This window comes from Macaca mulatta, chromosome 14 (genome assembly GCF_049350105.2).
Source record: "Macaca mulatta isolate MMU2019108-1 chromosome 14, T2T-MMU8v2.0, whole genome shotgun sequence".
Taxonomy (NCBI): domain Eukaryota; kingdom Metazoa; phylum Chordata; class Mammalia; order Primates; family Cercopithecidae; genus Macaca; species Macaca mulatta.
This window is the reverse complement of record NC_133419.1, coordinates 6,529,113-6,551,424: the sequence shown is the minus strand read 5'-3', so window position 1 is coordinate 6,551,424 and position 22,312 is coordinate 6,529,113. Positions and strand designations below refer to the sequence as shown.

General features: G+C 40.9%; 1 protein-coding gene and 2 long non-coding RNA genes across 8 annotated transcripts in view; 1 reads left to right on the top strand and 2 right to left on the bottom strand.

Moving 5' to 3' along the window:
• Window positions 1-22,312, bottom strand: part of CHKA (choline kinase alpha) — a 72,058-nt gene that overhangs the window by 32,662 nt on the left and 17,084 nt on the right. For all 6 annotated transcript variants that reach the window (XR_013403480.1, XR_013403479.1, XM_028833151.2 and 3 more), the window contains exon 2: window positions 14,637-14,748. Coding sequence is in view for 4 of the 6 variants with exons in the window: in XM_028833151.2 (XP_028688984.1) it covers window positions 14,637-14,748 (112 nt within the window). In the remaining 2 variants the exon portion in view is untranslated. The remainder of the gene's footprint in view (window positions 1-14,636; window positions 14,749-22,312) is intronic.
• LOC144334079 (uncharacterized) lies at window positions 9,255-15,914 on the top strand. Its single transcript, XR_013403492.1, has 2 exons — window positions 9,255-9,487; window positions 15,115-15,914. It is a non-coding gene; the product is annotated as an uncharacterized LOC144334079 (long non-coding RNA).
• Window positions 10,207-13,031, bottom strand: LOC144334076 (uncharacterized). Its single transcript, XR_013403489.1, has 2 exons — window positions 12,778-13,031; window positions 10,207-10,913 (listed from the first exon to the last, which is right to left on the bottom strand). It is a non-coding gene; the product is annotated as an uncharacterized LOC144334076 (long non-coding RNA).

Here is a 22,312-nt window from a genome sequence, read left to right as displayed (position 1 = left end):
TGGACAGGAAAAAAAATGCCACGTTAAGCAACACCAGCTACTCTAGCACCAATCAAAAACCTAGTGATTTAAAGCAACCACTCATCCATCACACACTGAAATAACATTCCAGACATTTTAATGCATGTTTTGTATAAACAGTACATGTTCTATCTTACTCAATACAAAAGTAAACAAAAGAAGTACCCATGTTCATAAATCTATTTGCAAAAGACTCTTAATATTTGCACTGATACATATTCAATACTATATTTAGCATACAGTTAAGTATACTTGGTACAAAGTACAGAAAGTACAAATGGGGATTTATGATATTTTCATTTGTGTAATCTGCAGTTCTCTAATGAAAAGATGTTACACGTTAAATCCCGTTACAATGAAGGTTATAAAAATCAAAATACTACAAAAATGCTTTCAGATCTTTGCAGATGATTTGATGTGCGATGTGGTAAGCACTGGAAAGCTTCACTTCACCCTAATTCCAAATACTCTCGTGACTGCACTGTTACCTTAGACTCTGCTTTGGTGGTCGCCCCTTCCAAGCAGTCTGTAAATTCCTAATGAATAGGGACTGCATCTTTTCTTGATGTTAGTCTTCTCCCAGAGCACCAAGCAAATCTTGATGCCCACTACACTTTTTAGGCTGCATGAATAAATGAACGCTCCAGAGCGGTACAGCACGAGGCAAGTGAGCCCAAGGAGCTGCCTGGTGCCATGCAGCCAACCAGCAACAGCAAATTCCCATCCAGGATCTTGGTAACAAGGAAGCTAGCCGTGGGGTTAATTAGAAATGCCCCTTCAGAAGTCCTTGTGCTTTTTTCCCCAAAGAAACTTAAGAATAAAAAAGTTCTATGATATATTACATATTAATACTTTGCAGTATGAGCTTTAAGACAAATAAGAAAGTTTGATACTCTTCTGAAATCGTTGTAACGGGATTTGACCTGTACACAATTCTAAATGACTATGGTTATTCCTATGCTGTTGTTACTCTAACTGTATCTTCTTAGGGAGATACAGTTAATGGGTTATTTAGCCATCAGAAGTCCCTTTCCCTTATCTAATGGTGCTCTCAAAAGCAAGTTACTTCATCCAAAGTTAAAAATTGGCTGAGTCCCCAAGGCCTTGCCTTTCTTTAAACATATTGGCACTATAAGTGGTAGTAAATTCCATGATAATCTCCCCTGCCCACTCCCCCTCAGTCCACCTCCAGATGAATTCATTACTTATACCAAAAGAGCACCATTATGAAGGCAAGATGGACTTCTGCAATATCCAGCCCTCTGTTCTGTTTCCTCAGTACAGAATGTTCAGTCTCCCTAAGTCCTGTAAATAAGAAGTGTAAGACCAGGAAATCTCAAACCAAGTGGATATTCATGGAAAGGTAAGAGAAGAACTTTTTCGTCCAGGAAGACAGGAAGTTAAATACATTTTGGGGCCGGGCGCGGTGGCCCACGCCTGTAACCCCAGCACTTTGGGAGGCTGAGGCAGGTGGATCATCTCAGGTCAGGAGCTTGAGATCAGCCTGACCAACATGGTGAAACTCCAACTCTACTAAAAATACAAAAAAATTAGCCAGGCATAGTGGCACGTGCCTGTAATCCCAGTTACTCAGGAGGCTGAGGCAGGAGAATCACTTGAACCCCGGAGGAAGACGTTGCAGTGAGCTGAGATCATGCCACTGCACTCCAGCCTAGGTGACAAGAGCAAAACTCTGACTCCAAAAAATATATATATATCTATATGTATATATATAAGTATATATATAATCATCTGTGGGATTTTACTTCAGTGACATAAATTCATTTGAAGCAGATATTAAAATACATTGTATATTTAGTATGACATCAAACTTTTCTCTAACAAGTTAATAAAAATTATCTTCTATAAGTTATAAAACAAAACTAAGCTTTTTACATTTATTAGAAATTTGAACACTGGTTATTTAATATTAATTATTAAATTTTTTTAATGTGAACATTACTGTGGTCATTTTTAAAAAATCATCTTGTATAGATACAGACTGAAACATTTACAGAATAATATAACACCTGGAATTTGCTTCAAAATAACCCTGGGGGAGTAAATGAGGGAAAAGATGGAAGAAGATTGGCTGGTGAGGGGAAGATGAAGAATGGACACTAGGGTTCATTATACTCTTCTACTTTAGGGTATATCTGAAATTCCCCATAATAAAAACTTTTAGAAAATAAACATTGAAATTTCAAGACCTAAGAAATCAGAATGTCTCAATTATGCCTAAGACACCCAACTCCATAAATATACTGAAAACCACTGAATTCTACACTTAAAAGGCACATAATAATAAAAAATATATTGCCACTGGCTTCCTCCCACCTTTCTTTCCTTCCTATTTTGGGCTTAGTTTTCAAGAGAATCTTAAGTTAGAGTCATATATTCATTAGCCTGTGATGTAGGAAATAAAAGAGGCTACAGTGACGGCATTAATAAAGGAGGCGTAATTACTATTTTAAAGCTAGCTTTTAAGAGGTGAAACTTTAAAGAAAAATTTGGAGACTGGGTCTCGCTCTGTCTCTCAGGCTGGAGTGCAGTGGCAGGAATAGGGCTCACTGCAGTCTCGACTTCCCCAGGTCGAGCAATCCTCCTGTCTTAGCCTCCTAAGTAGCAGGACCACAGGCATGTGTCACCATACCTGGCCTTTTTTTTTTTCTTGTAGAGGTGGGATCTCACTGTGTTACCCAGGCTGCTCTTGAACTCCTGAGTTCAAGTGATCCTCCTGCCACAGTCTCCCAAAGGGCTGAGATTACAGGCATGAGCTGCCATGACCAGCCTGAAAAAGATTTTTTGATTGGCCAAGAACTTTTAAATTTAAAAACGAAATTCCTGAAAGTCTAAATTATATTAGCTAGGGAGTAAAATGAAAAAATAGAGGACCTTCATTTTTACTTTAAATACTTCTATACTTTAAAAAGTGCTTAAAAGCTTGTATTATTTTTATAATAAATACATTTGGTGCAAGGTTTCAAATGTTTACTTTTCTAACAAAATTGCATTTTAAGGCTTTGGGTTTTGTTTTGTTTTTTGTTTTTGATACAGCGTCTCATTCTGTCACCTAGGCTAGAGTGCAGTGGTGCGATCTCAGCTCATTGCAACCTCTACCTCCTGGGTTCAAGTGATTCTCCCACCTCAGCCTCCTGAGTAGTTGGGATTACAGGTGTGCGCCACCACGCCCGGCTATTTAGACTTTGTATTTTAAATGAGACTATGAAAAGCAGTAAATGTTCATATTATAGAGCATGGGTTTTCAAAATGTTCTACTTCATGCTTTAAAAATAAAATGGGCCAGGCACGGTGGCTCATGCCTGTAATCCCAACAGTTTGGGAGGCCGAGGCGGGCAGATCACGAGGTCAAGAGATAGAGACCATGCTTGCCAATATGGTGAAACCCCCTCTCTACTAAAAATACAAAAATTAGCTGGGTGTGGTGATGTGCGCCTGTAGTCTCAGCTACTCGGGAAGCTGAGGCAGGAGAATCGCTTAAACCCAGGAGGCTGAGGTTGCAGTGAGCCAAGATCACACCACTGTACTCCAGCCTGGCGACAAAGCGAGACTCCGTCTCATAAAATAAAATTGTAAAAAGTCAGTAAGTAGTAAGACAACTCCAGGACCAAGAAGGAAGAGACATCCCTTTATCGTATTTTGTGTTATATGATTTTAGGATTCAAAAACCTACTTTAAGTTACCTAATGTTCCACAATACAGCAGGTGTATTTCTTTTAACCTATTTAAGCCATCAGACAGAATAAACTTACTTGGCCAGTACTTAATGAAAGACTTCTCTAATACTGAGGGAAGTAGGTTTATGACTAAATGAATAAAGCCCCACTGGGAGATGAAACAAACCAGCACCTCAGTTTTCTCTAGAGTCTGTGCATAGTAAGAATTGGTGAAAGTGGCATAAAGAAAGTGTCGTTAAGTCACATAGAGCTATCATTTAAATGTCATTTAAAACATCTTTAACATCTGAAACATTTATCTTCAAAGTGTCTTTAAAGGTCCACTACCTACATGAGCTGCTTGTGAGACAGATTTTAAAAAGTGATGAATCAGCTACAAAGAACACCATGTCATCAACAGCAAAATAAATTGGAAATGCTATTTAAGAAACCAAATCATTATTGATTATGGATAATATAATATGAGCCAGGCACAGTGGCTCACGTCTGTAATCTTAGCACTTTGGGAGGCTGAGGGGGGAGCAGATCATTTGAGGTCACGAGTTCAAAACTATCCTGGCCAACATGGTGAAATCTCTTCTCTACTAAAAATACAAAAAAATTAGCCAGGCCTGGTGGCAGGCGCCTGTAATCTCAGCTATTTGGAAGGCTGAGGCGGGAGAATGGCTTGAACCTGGAAGGCGGAGATTGCAGTGAGCCAAGATCGCCCCACTGCACTCCAGCCTGGGCAATAGAGTGAGACTTCATCTCACACACGCACAAAAAAATCATAATACAGAATAGAAACAGGTACTGTTAAATATAATGGTGGCTGCTGAACTAAAATGATATACAAATGAGAGTACAGGTTTTTTGTAGAAAAAAATTTGTGCCATCCATTTTTTAATAGAAAAAAAGAAAAATACATACAAAAAAAGAAAACTAAGAAACATGGATAACATTCTCTTCTTCCTACCACTCCTTCCTCACCAAAAAATAACTAAATGGATCATTCACCTTACTGTCTCTTTTAAAGGCTTTACATAAAACAGTAAATTGATTGTGACCTTTTAAAAATGTTTTGAGACCTATAAACAAATAAGTAAGAATAATCCTTTCTGGGCGCGGTGGCTCATGCCTGTAATCCCAGCACTTTGGGAGGCCAAGGTGGGAGGATCACCTGAGGTTGGGAATTTGAGACCAGCCTGACCAACATGGTGAAACTTTGTTTCTACGTAGAATACAAAAATTAGTCAGGTGTGGTGGCGCATGCCTCTAATCCCAGCTACTCAGGGGACTGAGGCACAAGAATCGCTTGAACCTGAGAGGCAGAGGTTGCAGCAAGCTAAGACCATGCCATTGCACTCCAGCTTGGGCGACAGAGTGAGGCTGTCTCAAAAAAAAAAAAAAAAAAAAATTCCTACTCAAAAAAAAAAAAAAATCCTAGACTTAATTTCTAGGATATCTAAATTTTGGTCTGGGAAAATAATCCATCTTTCTACTAATCTGGTATTACCTTCCTGAGCTGAGTACTGAACAACTCCCAGGCCATCGTATTCACCCTGAGAACAGGAGCATGTGGTACATCATTCGGATTCAATTCAGTAGCTGTGATGCCCATTTGGTCTTGGAGTGGCATGCTTCTTTACTGGGTAGCCCGTGGCTTCAGAGACCCTTAATACCCACCCTGGTCATCTCACCACACTCAACCCTCTAGGAGAGAAATGATTTTTAATACAGGGGTGGCATCTGTTATAATCCCTGGCCTGCCGAGTCCCTGTTGACGATGCAGCTATGTTCCATCTCAGGAGAGGTGGGGCAGGAAAAAGCCTGAGAACCATGACTCTATAGAATGTGTTCAATTCTACAGAATTGAAAGAGTTATGCAACTCTTTCAATTAACATTTGGTTTCTTTGCAATATGTTTTCCTCTCAGAGTTATCATGGACCCTAACCTTATTTCTTCCTGATTTCTATGAAAAAAATGAAATCATCCTGTATTTATTGCTTTTATGGCTTCTTACAGCACTTTCTTGAACTCCTGACCTCAGGTGATCTGCTCGCCTCAGCCTCCCGAAGTGCTGGGATTACAGGCATGAGCCACCACGCCCGGCAACTTATAGCACTTTCTGAAAACATTTTACAGAACACATTAAAATGTGAGATCTCATGCAATGATTTAAAGTATAGCTTATGTTATTATCTAAAGAGCACATATGAATTACAAGAATTTAAACAGATAAGTGATTTCTAACATTTTATGGTAGTCTCTAGAGTGTCTTCAATTATCCCAAGGACCAATCTAAAACAAACTTGATCTTTTTGGACACTAATAATTTCAAAATTGGATGACTTGATGAACATCCCTAGGAAACTAGAACTTCTAAAACATTTTAAGCAACATAAGCCAATAGAAAGACAGGTGAGTGGAAACCCAGGTTTTTAAAAGGCCCATTTCGGCCAGAAGCGGGTGGCTCATGCCTGTAATCCCAGCACTTTGGGAGGCCGAGGCGGGTGGATTGCGAGGTCAGGAGATCAAGACCATTCTGGCTAACACGGTAAAACCCTGTCTCTACTAAAAATACAAAAAATTAGCTGGGCGTGGTGGTGGGCATCTGTAGTCCCAGCTACGCAGGAGGCTCAGGTAGGAGAATGGCGTGAACTGAAGAGGTGGAGGTTGCCGTGAGCTGAGATCGCGCCACTGCACTCCAGCCTGGGCAACAGAGCGAGATTCCATTTCCAAAAAAAAAAAATAAAAGAGGCCCATTTCAGGAAGTTCTCAAAATGTATGTCTGATCCAGGGCAACCTGCTGATCCAATGCTCCCCAGACTTCCAAGACTAAATAAAATACCTTCCCTCTAAGTATCCCAAGGGTTGACTTGTAAGCAACACCTTTACAGGAAGTGTGCTTCACTACATCAGATCAGCACTGCAGAGCTCCCTAAGGTCTCAGGTACCCAGTGTATGAAAGCACACTGACTGGTAAGGACAAAGAAGAAGGTTTGTTTCTAATTCTGACCAAAATATCAAAATATATATGGTGTTTCCTTAATGCTGGAAGTGGTATGAAGGAAGAACTTGATTACTTCAATTAAGTTATCACGTTGAGGCCCATAAACTTCTAAAATTCCTAAATTTTGTCATTTTCTACTGAGGAAACAGAAGAAAGGAATCTGATTTGCTTTGGACAAAAAAAAAAGTGATATATTTATTACACAACATTCTGAAATCTTAATCACTGTACCTCTTTAAGCACAGCACAAACTGTAGCTGGTGCTACTTAACAAGCATTACAACTTTCTTTTTTAAAAGCAATTCTTGAATCCAAGAACTAAAAGAAAGAAATTAAAGCTGTAGAGAATGCTCCAACTTCAGAGGTCTCATACTATACCGTGAATCGTGTCTGTCACCTGGAAACCAGAGTGCTCCAGGCACGATCGCATGGACAAGCCTGCAGCAGAGAACACATGCACATACAGCTAAAGTGGTACATTACCCCCAACGCCCTTCACTCCACCCAACATAAAGACATTCCTTCCCAAAGAGGGGTGGGCTGCGGTCAAACCATCGTTCCATGGACCAGAAATCCGCATTGGCTTCATGCTATAAATCCCAAACATTTAATACCAGCAAGACAAAGACACTTTGAATATGTAAAAATTAGACATAGTAGTCTGTGGTTTATTTGGTTATCAAAAGAAGGCACCAAAGCAGGTATGGAAGGACTATTGGTAGTAATTTGGCAACTATCTTGGGAGAGTATCAGCTAAAGAAATGTTAGGTTAGCCCAAATGGGAACACACAACACGAGAAAAATGTTTCACTTCTGAGAGGGAAGTTTTGACTGCCTTAGGAATAAAGAATTAAACCATACTCAAAAGTATAATGGAATTTTTTTTAAAGCAGCGTGAACATGACAACTTCAATTCCTAATGATCCTAATACAATGAGGAAAAAAGTGACAATTCACAGAATTCAGTTACCAGGGACATAATTCCTTCAAGGAGTACCAGCAATACTGGTCTTTGCATGGTGTGACCTTAGTAACATAAAGAAATACTTTTTAGCAGCTGATTTCTCAGTAGCCAGTAGTTTAATATTAACTATTTATGAGTTATCCATATTTTATTGTGGCTTAATTTTTAATTAAACTGGGGCTAAGAGAAAACAGGGAGGAAGACATTTGTTTTCTAGATTCAAAAAGGACGGTGTCTCAAATTTTACTCTTTTGAGTTGCTAATACATATCTGCGTTGTGCCTTGATGCCTTTATTATGGTTAGTACTCAAACAAGCACTAATATTAGCCTTCTATTACTCAAAAAACAAACAAAAACAATTTTCCAGACAACATTCAAGAGAGATCTTTGATGTGTATTATAAACATTCATGCCTGTGAGACCGCTCATAACGGTGAGGCCAAATCTCTCCATTCATGCACAGAAGGAAGTGGCTTAACACAGAGTCACTGTTCTGACAGAGGAAGGGACAAAGCAATCCTCTGAGACTTCCGCCAACTGGCACAGGTTACATTGAAGGAACAATACGTACTGACATTTGTGTCTTCCACAATTCATGATAAATAAGCAAACTGGTTATTTGTAATCAGCCAAACTTGCTTCTCTGAAAAGGCTGCTACTGGACGTTGCAGAGCTCATGTTCCTTCCCAGTATCAGAAAGGAAAAAAATCAAGTTACATTTATAGCTAATTTTATACATTTACGCTCTCTTCTAGCAATTCTATCTCTTTCCACAATGCAAAGGCTGACCTATTCCCAAAACTTCTATTAAATTATCCTCCTTTAGCTCAGGGTAGTTTCACAGTTGAGTTTGGTTTTCATAATCTATGCAGCTAATGAAAATAACCTCATTTCCATTAAAATTAAAGATAGTCTATGTAAAACAGACACTAAATTATATTGACATGCATTACTTTAAGATCAGACCAATATTTTTATGTTTAATAATTTCCTACAAATAATATTCTATAGCTGTGTGTGTCTTGTCTTGTTCATATTTTCAAAAGGACCCATTCTTGACCTTGACAAACACAGGAATTTTCATAAGCACCCTAAAACTAACACAAATCCTAAACAAAAACTCCAGGATACAGTCAGGAAGTCTGCTTCTGTCTCATCTTAGATAGAAATAGAGGTTAGAAGAGACAGATGTTTGTGGGACAGAAGCTGTGGGGCCGAACCCAATCAAAGTTTTACCTTGGCTTTTTGGCACTTAACCCTTAGAGAACTGTACCAAAGAGCAGTCATTTCAGTGTCACTATGGAAATAAAGGAAATTAGACATCTTACAATGCCAAGATGAAGAAAAATGAGAAAGTTGAGAATCATCTCGTTATTTTAAACCAAGTCACCTGTAAATCATTTGCAGATCAAAGAACGTGTAAAATGTTACCACCTCTGATTCTCACAGAAGTAAAATGTTCAAAAGCTTAAAACAAGGAAGGGAAATAGAAAGAAGGGACATACTAAACTAAATCTGTCATATAATTAAGCAAAAATGCAAAATACTCTGAGAAAACACATAGGCCTATTATTTGTGCAGTAGTCTTTTTTTTTTTTTTTTTTTTTTTTGAGACGGAGTCTTGCTCTGTTGCCCAGGCTGGACTGCAGTGGCCGGATCTCAGCTCACTGCAAGCTCCGCCTCCCGGGTTTACGCCATTCTCCTGCCTCAGCCTCCCGAGCAGCTGGGACTACAGGCGCCCGCCACCTCGCCCGGCTAGATTTTTGTATTTTTTTAGTAGAGACGGGGTTTCACCGTGTTAGCCAGGATGGTCTCTATCTCCTGACCTCGTGATCCGCCCGTCTCGGCCTCCCAAAGTGCTGGGATTACAGGCTTGAGCCACCGCGCCCGGCCTTGTGCAGTAGTCTTCAATTAACATTTTTCCAAGGAGTGAATTCTAGCCCACCTTGAAGGATGCTACAGCTGCTTTTGTAAAGTTGGCTTGGGAGATACCAGTTATATTTGTATAAATACACACACATGTATAGGATGTGTGTATGCTTTCCTATGAGGTAGAGCAAAAAGAAGGAAAGCAGAAGATTTGAGTCACACTATATTTAATTCTCTCTTTAACCCTTAATTTTATGAAAGTAATGTGATTTATTATTTGGGGCTCTGTATTTGCTCAGTCACATCTCTCAATTAATGCAAATCTTGACAATTTATTATCAATCCTAACAATTTATTATAAATTCTGGCTTTTTTTTTTTTTTTTTTTTGCTGTGATAGGAACAAAACCCTCACTGTAGACCATAAATATCTCCTTCCATTGTAGGCCAGATTCATTCTAAAGAGTTGGCTATACATCAGCAATTTCATCACACCTAGACCGCAGCAAAAATAAATAATAGAAACTTTAAAGCTGTTGAAAATATTTGGAAAGGAATTTAAAATCCCTGGCACAGTGTGTGGCAGCTCAGCTCCTAAAGCACACAGCAGCTGTTGCCTGGCTCGCATCTTAGAAGCTTCTAAGCCTGCTCTTTACTTTCCTTCTTTTGTACCTTAGCCATCTTTTGGAGTTGTTGATTTTGGTTCCCCTCCTCATGTTGTCACAGTACTCCCAATGACCAGCACTCTCCAATGGCCATTAATATCTGAAACTCTTAACTGGCAACAAGTATGCCTGCTAAACTCCGCAGAGCTAGGAAACCAAATATATTGAACTCTGTGACTCTAGGCTTCATGGTTTACTAAGTTTAAACTACAACCAAAAAAGTGTGCTTGAACTAAGGACTTGAACAACTGAATAATTACATTGAAAATACAGATTCCCACCTACAAAACAAAGAAATAGTTTTTTTCCAACAAAAATGAGTTTGTTGTCTATGTCAACTGTCAGATTGTCAGAGGTATGCTTATTATCCATGTAGAAAACTACTAATTTCCCTTCCGGTTTTTTTTGTTTTTGTTTTTTGAGACGGGTCTCTCTCTGTCCCCCAGGCTGCAGTGCAGTGGCATGATCTTGGCTCACTGCAACCTCCACCTCCTGGACTTAAGGGATCTTCCCACTTCAGCCTCCAAAGTTTCTGGGGAACCACAGGCACATGCCAGCACGCCCAGCTAATTTTTTATAGAGACAGGGTTTTGCCATGTTGCCCATGGCAAAAAAGGAGTTTCAAACTCCTGGACTCAAGTAATCCACCTGCCTTGGCCTCCCAAAGTGTTGGGATTACAGGAGTGAGCCACCATGCCCAGCCCTAATTTCCCTTTCTATCCAAGGTGCTTTCAAGTATGGTTTCACCTTACATCAGTAGATATAGCTTCAGGAATGGAAACTCATTTAACATTTGCCTAATAAAAACATAACTGAGAAGCTAAACGTGGGGTACCTCCCCCCAAATTGTAATTATATGTAAAACATACTCTATTCTATTAGTTTGGTAAGAGTCAATTACATTTTAAGTGGCTTAAATAATTCTTTTTATTTTTCTTAGTTACTTAATAGTCTTTTTTCTTCGAAATAAATTAGGACATAGAATTCTGTTCAAACAAATTTTATTTCCACACATTTCTACTGTATTTAACTACTGTCAGGTACTACTTCCACAATGCTAAAATTTCAAAATGGAAAAAAGACTAACAATAAATAATAATAAAGATAATGAATCTTTATTAGAGGAAGGCTAATTGCCCAGTTGTAGGCTATGCTGCAGCTGGCTTTTACTAAGTGACTCATATAATAAACCAGAACATTCTCGAGCTGGGCTGTCCAACACAGTGGCCACGAGCTACATGTCACTACTTTAATTTAAATTAATTAAAATTAAAAACAATTTAAAATTCAGTTCAACAGTCACACTTGCCACATTCCACATATTCATTACTGACATGTGGCTGGTGACGAGTGTATCAGACAGCACAGATGCAGAATACTCCATTACTCCCATCACTGTAGCACTGCTCTAGAGCACAGGATTGAACTCCTAGGTTAGTCTAGCCCGCAGAGGAGCACCTTGTAACACATTTAAAATGCTTCTTATTTAAGTTAGAAATGAAAGCCTCATAAATCAGATTTAAATAATAGTTTTATATCACATGTAATTTCAGCAGCTATTATTTTAAAAGTGTTGTATAAATGCAAAACACACAAAATAGCAGAAATGGGACTTAACTGTTGCAGAATCTAAACAGTCCTCAAAGGAAAAATGACTATCAAGACATACCAGGCCAAGCGCAGTGACTCATGCCTGTAATCCTAGCATTTTGAGAGGACTAGACGGGCGCATCACTTAAGCCCAGTAGTTTGAGACCGTCCTGGGAAACATGGTGAAACCCTGTCTCTACAAAAAATACAAACATTATCTGGGTGTGGTGGCTCACTCCTGTAGTCCCAGCTACTCAGGCGGCTGAGCTGGGAGGGTCACCTGAGCCCAGGAGGTCGAGGCTACAGTTAGCCATGGTTGTGCCACTACATTACAGCCTGGGTGGCAAAGTGAGACCCTGTCTCAAAACAAAAAAAGGCACATCAGTAAAAGTGCCAAAATAACAATGAAAGATTTTTAAAACTATACTCTGAAACTGCAACTTGATTAAATTTAAAACCCAAGCTGCATGGTGAACACAAGAATCTTTTCTGCTTGTGTATTAACAGCAAGGGGTCTATGTTTTCAGTTAGCATCAATTGTGGTCCTAGCTGGATGCCAGCTATCTGCACCTAATGACAAAGTGACCACAGATATCCTCAACAAGCGTACACATGTGTGGAATAGTTATGTACCTTCAAACATACTAACTTGTTCCCCACATTTTTAGATCTTAACCATTTCCACAGCTTGACAGAGTCAAGGAAAAGCTATCCAATAAAAGGGTTTCTTCACATTATGACAATTTTTTTAAGAATTAACACCTAGACTGCCAATTTGAACTTTAATATTGCCAAACATATAATCAAATATCATATGGATACGACCTGCTTTTTAGATTGAGCTGAAATAGGCTAGTCTTCTAAAAAATTTAGCTTGAAAACTACTCTATTTCATTAAGATAAAATGGGCCCTTCCAAAGAAGATTAAAAAGGATATCAGGGCCAGGCGTAGTGGCTCATGCCTGTAATCCCAGCACTTTGGGAGGCCGAGGCAGGTGGGTCACAAGGTCAGGAAATTGAGCCCACCCTGGCTAACATGGTGAAATCCTGTCTCTACTAAAAATACAAAAATTAGCCGGGCGTGGTGGTGGGCGCCTATAGTCCCAGCTACTTGCAAGACTGAGGCAGGAGAACGGCATGAACCCAGGAGGCGGAGCTTGCAGTGAGCCAAGATTGCATCACTGCACTCCAGCCTGGGCGACAGCAAGACTCCATTTCAAAAAAAAAAAAGGCTGGGCACGGTGGCTCACGCCTGTAATCCCAGCACTTTGGGAGGCCAAGGCGGGCAGATTACGAGGTCAGGAGATCAAGACCATCCTGGCTAACATGGTGAAACCCTCTCTCTACTAAAATTATAAAGAATGAGCCGGGCGTGGTGGCGCACACCTGTAATACTAGCTACTCGGGAGGCTGAGGCAAGAGAATGGCGTGAACCTGGGAGGTGGAGCTTGCAGTGAGCCGAGATCGTGCCACTGCACTCCAGCCTGGGCGACAGAGCGAGACTCCATCTCAAAAAAAAAAAAAAAAAACACAGATATCAAAATCCTACCACAGGCCAGGCATGGTGGCTCACGCCTGTAATCCCAGCACTTTTGAGAGGCTGAGGCGGACAGATTACCTGAAGTCAGGAGTTTGAGACCAGCCTGGCCACCACTATGGTACAACCCTATCTCTACTAAAAATACAAAAATAGCCGGGCATGGTGGTGTGCCTATAATCCCAGCTACTCAGAAAACTGAGGCAGGAGAATTGCTTGAACCCAGGAGGCAGAGGTTGCAGTGAGCCGAGATCGCACCACTGCATTCCAGTCTGAGCAACACAGCCAGACTCCATCTCAGGAAAAAAATAAAAAAATAAAAATCCTGCCACAGAAATATATCAACCTGGCCAGGCACAGTGGCTCATGCCTGTAATCCCAGCACTTTGGGAGGCCACGGCAGGTAGATCACTTGAGGTCAGGAGTTTGAGACCAGCCTGACCAACATGGTTAAACCTCGTCTCTACTAAAAAAATACAAAACTAGCCAGGCATGGTGGCATACATAACGCCAGTTACTTGGGAAGCTTAGGCAGGAGAATCAGTTGAACCCGGGAGGCAGAAGTTGCAGTGAGCTGAGATCGCGCCATTGCACTCCAGCCTGGGCAACAAGAGTGAAACTCTGTTTCAAAAAAAAAAAAAAAAATACATCAACCTAACATTTCTATTGTGGTCAAAGAAATAGTAAATTCATGACATTAATAATATTAATGATAAACCCAGACAAGTTGGGATACCCTGTAACTGAATAATTCAATAGATACTTTAATTAAGAATTAGATTATTTAAGTAATATAAAACTTTAGAAAGACTATGACTATAACAAACAATTCAAAGTTTTAAGGAAATCTCAAGAGAAATAGTTATTAAATTCAGCTTCATTGAGATCATACTTTGTTAACTGGGACTATCCTCTAAAATCTTTTGGATTATGTTATAAAAACAATACCTTCTCCACATTAGAACTTTACAATCTAAATCTGAGCTGAAAATTTTAATCAATATGTAGAACCAAGAATCATCAAGCACTATTTAAGATTTAACCAACGTTGTACCTTCTCTGGATGTGAAACTGGGAATACCTGTACTAGTTTACTAATAAATAATAACTAAAAAAGAACAGGAATTAACTCAGAATGCAAACCAAGTTGTGCAGCCCAATTACAGTAAAAGCAATATACTTAAATATCTTTAGTAACACCATTAAAGTATTTAAAATCTCTTTCCAAGGTATCTCAGGAAAGAAGATTTAAAATGTTAACAGGATCCCCCCCCCTCCCAAAGTAGCCTATCAACTCACCATCTGCAAAATCGCTCCATAAAGTCGCAGGAGCACTTTCCGAGGCTCATCGCCAAGGGTGGCTGTGGTATCAGGTAGGGAGCACTGGAACAGCATGTTGCTAAGGCCGCCTCTGTCAGAAATAAGAGGATAGTAAGTATCTGTATTGCAGGTGAGCTAAATCACTCTTCTTGGATAAATATGGATGAAAAGTCAGGGTTACACAATAACTGTTCTCATCTTATCTCGATTTATTCTCCCAATTTAACTCCATGAGTCACATTAAAAACAGACAAATTCTCTGTCTGTTTAATTTCTAGAGTAGAGGTGGGGAAGCGTTTTTGAAATCGCCTGTGTGGGCTGGGCGCGGTGGCTTACATCTGTAATCCCAGCACTTTAGGAGGCCAAGGCGGGTGGATCACAAGGTCAAGAAATCTAGACCATCCTGGCTAACACGGTGAAACCCCATCTCTACTAAAAACACAAAAAAATTAGCCAGGCATGGTGGCAGGCACCTGTAGTCCCAGCTACTTGGGAGGCTGAGGCAGGAGAATGGCATGAACCGGAGAGGTGGAGCTTTCAGTAAGCCGAGATCACGCCACTGCACTCCAGCCTGGGCGACAGAGCGAGACTTGCCTGTGTGTACCTCCACATGCTGTTTTCCTTTAGAGAAGAAAGAAGAAATGCCCTCAGTCCTGGGAAGGGGAAAGGCATCCCAGATGCATCCCTGCAAACTCATATTCTTCTAGAATCCAAAAATCTCCATTATATTTCTATAATTAGCAGGTTAAAATCTTGAGGCAATATTTAAACGTTCTTCTCTAGGGCTTTCCATTTGATATGTATTAATAGTTCCAAGATCTTCTATGCTAGTGTTACTAAAGATCTGTCAACTGATTTTGACTAGGAGCTTGTTCAAAAAACTTCCAACATTAACTGGTTACCAGGGCCTTCAGATGAAACAGAAGACCTCCATACTCTAATCACACACCAAGTAGGTAGCTAAGCAAGGAATCAAATTCAGGCATATGGCTCCAGAGTCCTTGCTTATAACTAACCATGAAGAGTTGCCAAAGAGATAGGAGGCAAAGCTGAAGAGCACCACATGCCACATTAAAGATGTCATAGGAGGCCTGGTGCGGTGGCCCACGCCTGTAATCCCAGCACTTTGGGAGGCCAAGGTAGGTGGATCACCTGAGGTCACCTGACCAACATGGTGAAACCCTGTCTCTACTAAAAATACAAATCAGACGGGATGGTGGCACACACCTTGTAATACCAGCTACTTGGGAGGCTGAGGCAGAAGAATGGCTTGAACTCAGGAGGCAGAGATTGTAGTGAGCCATTATTGCACCACTGTACTCCAGCCTAGGCGACAGAGCGAGACTCCCATCTCAAAAAAAAGGAGAGGAGGCCAGGCACAGTGGCTCACGCCTATAATCCCAGCACTTTGGGAGGCCGAGGCCGGCGGAGGTCAGGAGATCGAGACCATCCTGGCGAACACTGTGAAACCCCGTCTCTACTAAAAATACAAAAAAATTAGCCGGGCGTGATGGTGGGCGCCTGTAGTCCCAGCTACTTGGGAGGCTGAGGCAGGAGAACGGCGTGAACCTGGGAGGCAACGGGCTTGCGATGACCAGAGATCGCGCCACTGCACTCCAGCCTGGGAGACAGAGCAAGACTCCGTCTCAAAAAAAAAAAAAAGAGAGGAGACGAGAGGGGAGGGGAGGGGAGAGGAGAGAGGAAAAAAGAAAAATGTCATAGGAGCTGCAAAATCACCTTCCATCAGGACTACTCTCTATAAACCTCTATGACACAAAAGTCTCCGTGTCCTATCACTGCTATAACAAATTACTACAAACTTAGTGGCTTAAAACTTTAAAACTGAAAACAGATTCTGATCAAGCTCATGAATTTTTAAAAATAAGGGTAACTAGGTGGAAATGGGGAGTCGGTTAAGTTTAATGGGTATAGAGTTTCAGTTTGGGAAGATGACAACATTCTGGTGATGGTAACACAACAATGTGAATGTACTTAATACCACTGAACTATAAATTTTAAATTTGTTAAAATGGTATTTTTACTGCTGCTTATTTTACCATAATTTTACTTAATTTTATTTATTTATTTATTTCAGAGAGGGTCTTGTTCTGTCATCCAGGATAGAGTACAGTGGCACAATCTCAGCTCACTGCAACCTCCACCACCCAGGTTCAAGCGATTCTCCTGCCTCAGCCTCCCAAGTAGCTGGGATTACAGGCTCATGCCACCATGCTCAGCTAATTTTTATATTTTTGGTAGAAATGGAGTTTTGCCATGTTGGCCAGGCTGCTCTGGAACTCCTGACCTCAAGTGATCCACCCATCTCGGCCTCCCCAAGTGCTGGGATTACAGGCACACCATGCCTGGCCTTATTTTACCACAGTTTTAATAAAAAAGGATGAAGTACTGATATATACCACAACACGACACTTAAAAACATTATGCTGAGTAAAAGAAGACGGTCACAAAAGACCACATGTTATATGATTCCATTCATATGAACTGTCCAGAACACGGAAATCTGTGAAGTCCATTAGTGGCTGCCAGGAGCTGGGGTAGGAGGGGGTACTTAAGGGTAGGGGATGATAACTAAAGGTTTCTTTTTGAAAGATGAAAATGTTCTAAAACTGACGGTGGTAACAGCTACAAGTATCTGTGACTACACTAAAAGCCATTGGACTGTACAATTTAAATGGGTGAACTGTATGGTATGTGAACCATATCTCATTTTTTTCTTACCAATTAAAAAATTTGAATGTGCTTCTAACACAAACAATTTTTCCCAGATTTAAGACATATTTAAGAAGTTTTTTCAAAGGTTACTTAAAATGAAAAACCATCATGAGTCTCTAGGAACAAGACAGCAAGAGTCAGGATCTATTTTCCCAGAAGGTTGTCTACCTTAGTTAAAAAGAACAAAAATAAAAGGGAAACCAAAGTTCTTGTTTTTCCCAAAGTAAGCTGTGAAACAGGCCGACAATGTGTAGATCAAAGGAACCAAAAACAGCCTTAACCTTTCTGCTAAACTTGGGGTGGTGCCTCAACTGTGTGGCTTATCAGAATCCCCCTGCCGTGTCTGGTCACAGCCAACATGGGTTTCTGGCTACCAAGCAACAGAACAGGCATTAAAACAGAGTTAAAAGCCCTAGTTTTTCTTCCGGTCACATACTCTGGAAATCTCAGTCAAATGCAAAAGCAAACAGATGAAGTACTGTTCTAAATTGTGTAACCTGATTCAAAGTTTATTCCCGTACTGCTAAAGAAGGAAGGCAGACTAGCTTGGCCAGAAACAAGCTCACGACCTGGAAACGCTTCAGCTGTTTTGTATTACCTGTTACCTCTATTATTCAATAGGTTTCAATGAAGAAACTGTCAATTATTTTTTAGTGACGGTCAAAATAAATGAAGTAAGGTGACTGGCACCAATAACCCAAACTGTGAGAAACTCACCTAGAAAAAAAGCCAGTTACCAATGAGTCAAATAATAATATGATCAGGAACAACAAAATCTGGTGGGAAGAAATGCCAGAAATGGTAGAAAAAATTTATCATATAATTTGTCAAAAATATCCTCCCAAGTAAAACCCCAGGAGCTCTCAACGATTTACAAGAAGTTTTGAAACCACAAACTTTATCACCTGGCATAACAGCTTTATAAGTCATAATTAAATATGAGAGGCATGGGTTGGATGTGGTGGCTCATGCCTGTAATCCCAGCACTTTGGGAGGCCGAGGCAGGCAGATCACTTGAGGTCAGGAGTTCAAGACCAGCCTGGCCCACATGGTGAAACCCTGTCTCTACTAAAAATACAAAAATTAGCCGGGCATGGTGGCACGTGCCTGTAATCCCAGCTACTTAGGAGGCTGAGGCAGGAGAACTGCTTGAACCTGTGAGGCGGAGATTGCAGCGAGCTGAGATTGCACCACTGCACTCCAGTCTGGGGGACGAGAGTGAAACTCTGTCTCCAATAAATAAATAAATAAATATAAATATACGCGCACGCGCACACACATACACACACATATATATATGAGAGGTACAAGATACTCAAGCAAAATCTCAAGTACAGTGACAACACACTTATTCCACACTCAACACAATGACAGGAAGGAAACGGAAAAGAGCAGGAAGTACCCGCTGGCAGAATTCTCACCTCTGCCCTCCAGACCCAGTGGTGCAGGCATCACTAACTGCCAACTCATGATTCCTTAAAACAGAATACTAAGGGAATACACGCAGTATAAAGAGGTTCTTTTTCTTTTTTTTCTTTTTTTTTTTTTGAGACAGAGTCTTGCTCTGTCACTCAGGCTGGAATACAGTGGCACGATCTCGGCTCACTGCAAGCTCCACCTCCCAGGTTCACACCATTCTCCTGCCTCAGCCTCCCAAGTAGCTAGGACTATAGGCGCCCACCACCACACCGGACTAATTTTTTTTGTATTTTTAGTAGAGATAGGGTTTCACCGTGTTAGCCAGAATGGTCTCGATCTCCTGACCTTGTGATCCGCCCACCTCGGCCTCCCAAAGTGCTGGGATTACAGGCGTGAGCCACCGCGCCCATCCAAAGAGGTTCTTTTGCAGAAATTGTTAATCAATACTGAAATGAATCATTTCAGCTTCTCTTGATAGCCAGAAGAACTAGGCAAAAGAAAGAAAGAAAAGGCCTCCAAATTGGAAATGAAGTTAAATTATCCCTGTTGGCAGACAACATGATCTAACATACAGAAAACCCTAAAGACCCCACCAAAAAACTATTAGAAGAACTAATAAGTTCAGTAAGATTGCAGGATACAAAATCAACATACAAAAATCAGTAGCAGTATTATTTCTATATGGGAGCCTCAGGTGGGAAGATCACTTGAGCCCAGAAGGTCAAGGCTGAAGTGAGTGAGCTGTGATCATGCCACTGCATGCCAGCTAATAGCATATTATCTGGAAGAGAAATCAAGAAAACAGGCCGGGCGCGGTGGCTCACGCCTGTAATCCCAGCTCTCAGGGAGGCAGAGGCGGGAGGATAGCTTGAGCCCAGGAGTTCGAGACCTGCCTGGGTAATATAGCGAGACCCCGTTCTCCACAAAAAGGAAAAAAAAAAAAAGACAAAAAAAAAAAAAAAAAAAAGAAAACAATCGTGTTTACAATAACTACCAAAAAAGAAATAAAGAAAGAAAAAGAAAGAAATTTAACCAAGGAGGTGAAAGATTTCTGCAATGAAAACTTTAAAATATTGATCGGAGAAACTGAAGACACAAATAAATGGAACAATAGCCCATGTTCATGTATTAGAAGAATTAATATTGTTAAAATGTCCATACTGGCCAAGCACCGTGGCTCACGCCTATAATCCCAACACTTTGGGAAGCTGAAGTGGGCGGATCACTGAGGTCAGGAGTTCAAGACCAGCCTGGCCAACATGATGAAACCCTGTCTCTACTAAAAATACAAAAATTAGCTGGGCATGGTGGTAGGCACCTGTAATCCCCGCTACTCGGGAGGCTGAGGCAGGAGAATCGCTTGGACTCAGGAGGCGGAGGTGGCAGTGAGCCAAGATCACTCCACTATACTCCAGCCTGGGCGACAGAGCAAGACTCTGTCTCCAAAAAAAAAAAAAAAAAAAAATCCACACTACCCAAAGCAACCTATACATTCAATGCATCAATGCAATCCCTATGACGTTCTTCATAGAAATAGGAAAAACAATCCTAAAATTTATATGAAATCACAAAAGACCCCAGTAGCCAAAGCAATCTGGAGCAAAAAGAACAAAGCTAGAGGAATCACACTACCTAACTTCAACATATACTACAAAGTCATAGTAACCAAAACAGCATGGTATTGGTGTAAAAACAGTCAGAGACCAGTATAACAGAATAAAAGCCCACAAGTTAATCCACGTTTACAGCCACCTGATTTTCAACAAGCGTCAAGAACACAATTGGGAAAAGGACAGTCTCTTCAATAAACAGTGTTGGGAAAACTGGATATTGCATGCAGAAGAATGAAACTGGACCCTTATTTCACACCATATACAAAAATAAACTCAAAATGGATCAAAAACATAAAGACCTGAAACTATGAAACTACCATAAGAAAACATAGGGAAAAAGCTTCATGACCTTGGTCTGAGCCAGGAATTTTTTTTAAAAGACCTCAAAAGCACAGGCAACACAAACAAAAATAAACAAATAAGATTATATCAGACTAAAAAGTTTCTGCACAGCAAAGGAAACAAGAGAGAAGAAACAACCTACAGAATGGAAGAATCTATTTGCAAACTATATATCAGTTAAGGGGTTAATATAGGAAACATACAAGGAACTCACAGCAAAGAAAGTAAAGAAAACCAATTAAAAAATGGACACCAGCTACTCAAGAGGCTGAGGCAAGAGGATCACTGGAGCCCAGCAAGTCAAGGCTGCGCTGTACTTTAGCCTGGGTGACAGAGCAAGACCCTGTTTAAAAAAAAAAAAATTAGTCCTAAATGGTGGCGTGTGCCTATATTCCCAGCTTGGGAGGCCGACATAGGAGGACTGCTTGAGCCTAAGAGTTTGAGGCTGAAGTAAGCTATGAATGCACCACTGTACTCCAGCCTGGATGACAGAGCAAGATTCCATCCCTCAGTAACAAAACAAGGCAAAAGACCCAACAGACATTTATCAAAAGACGACATATAAATGGCCAGAAAGCCACGTGTGGTAGGTAGCATGTGCCTGTACTCCCAACTACTCGGGAGGCTGAGGTGGGAGGATCACTTGAGCCTGGGAGGTTGAGGCTGCAAATGAGCTGTGACTGTGTTACTGCACTCCAGCCTGGGTGACAGAGCAGGACACTGTCTCAATAAATAAATAAAAATAGGCCGGGCGCGGTGGCTCAAGCCTGTAATCCCAGCACTTTGGGAGGCCGAGACGGGCGGATCACGAGGTCAGGAGATCGAGACCATCCTGGCTAACACGGTGAAACCCCGTCTCTACTAAAAAATACAAAAAACTAGCCGGGCGAGGTGGCGGGTGCCTGTAGTCCCAGCTACTCGGGAGGCTGAGGCAGGAGAATGGCGTAAACCCGGGAGGCGGAGCTTGCAGTGAGCTGAGATCCGGCCACTGCGCTCCAGCCTGGGCGACAAAGCGAGACTCCGTCTCAAAAAAAAAAAAAAATAATAAAATAAATAAATAAATAAATAAATAAAAATAAAATAAATGGCCAACAGATATATGAAAAAATGCTCAACATCACTAGTCATTATTAGACTGGCTATTATCAATGATAAAAGACAACAAACACTAACAAGGATGTGGAGAAAAGGGAACTCTTACACACTGTTGATGGCAATGTAAGTTAGCACAGATACGAAAAACAGTATGCTGGGTCCTCAGAAAATTAAAAATAGAATTACCATTAAGATCCAGCTCCTGCTCATCAAAGCAAGTTTAAAAAAAAAAAAAAAAATCCAGGCTGGTGCAGTGGCTCATGCGTGTAATCCCTGCACCTTGGGAGGCTGAGGCGGGCAGATCACCTGAGGTCGGGAATTCGAGACCAGCCTGGCCAACATGGTAAAACCCCGTCTCTATTAAAAATGAAAAAAAATTAGCCAGGCATGGTGGTGCACGTCCGTAATCCCAGCTATTTGTGAGGCTGAAGCACGAGAATCACTTGAACCCGG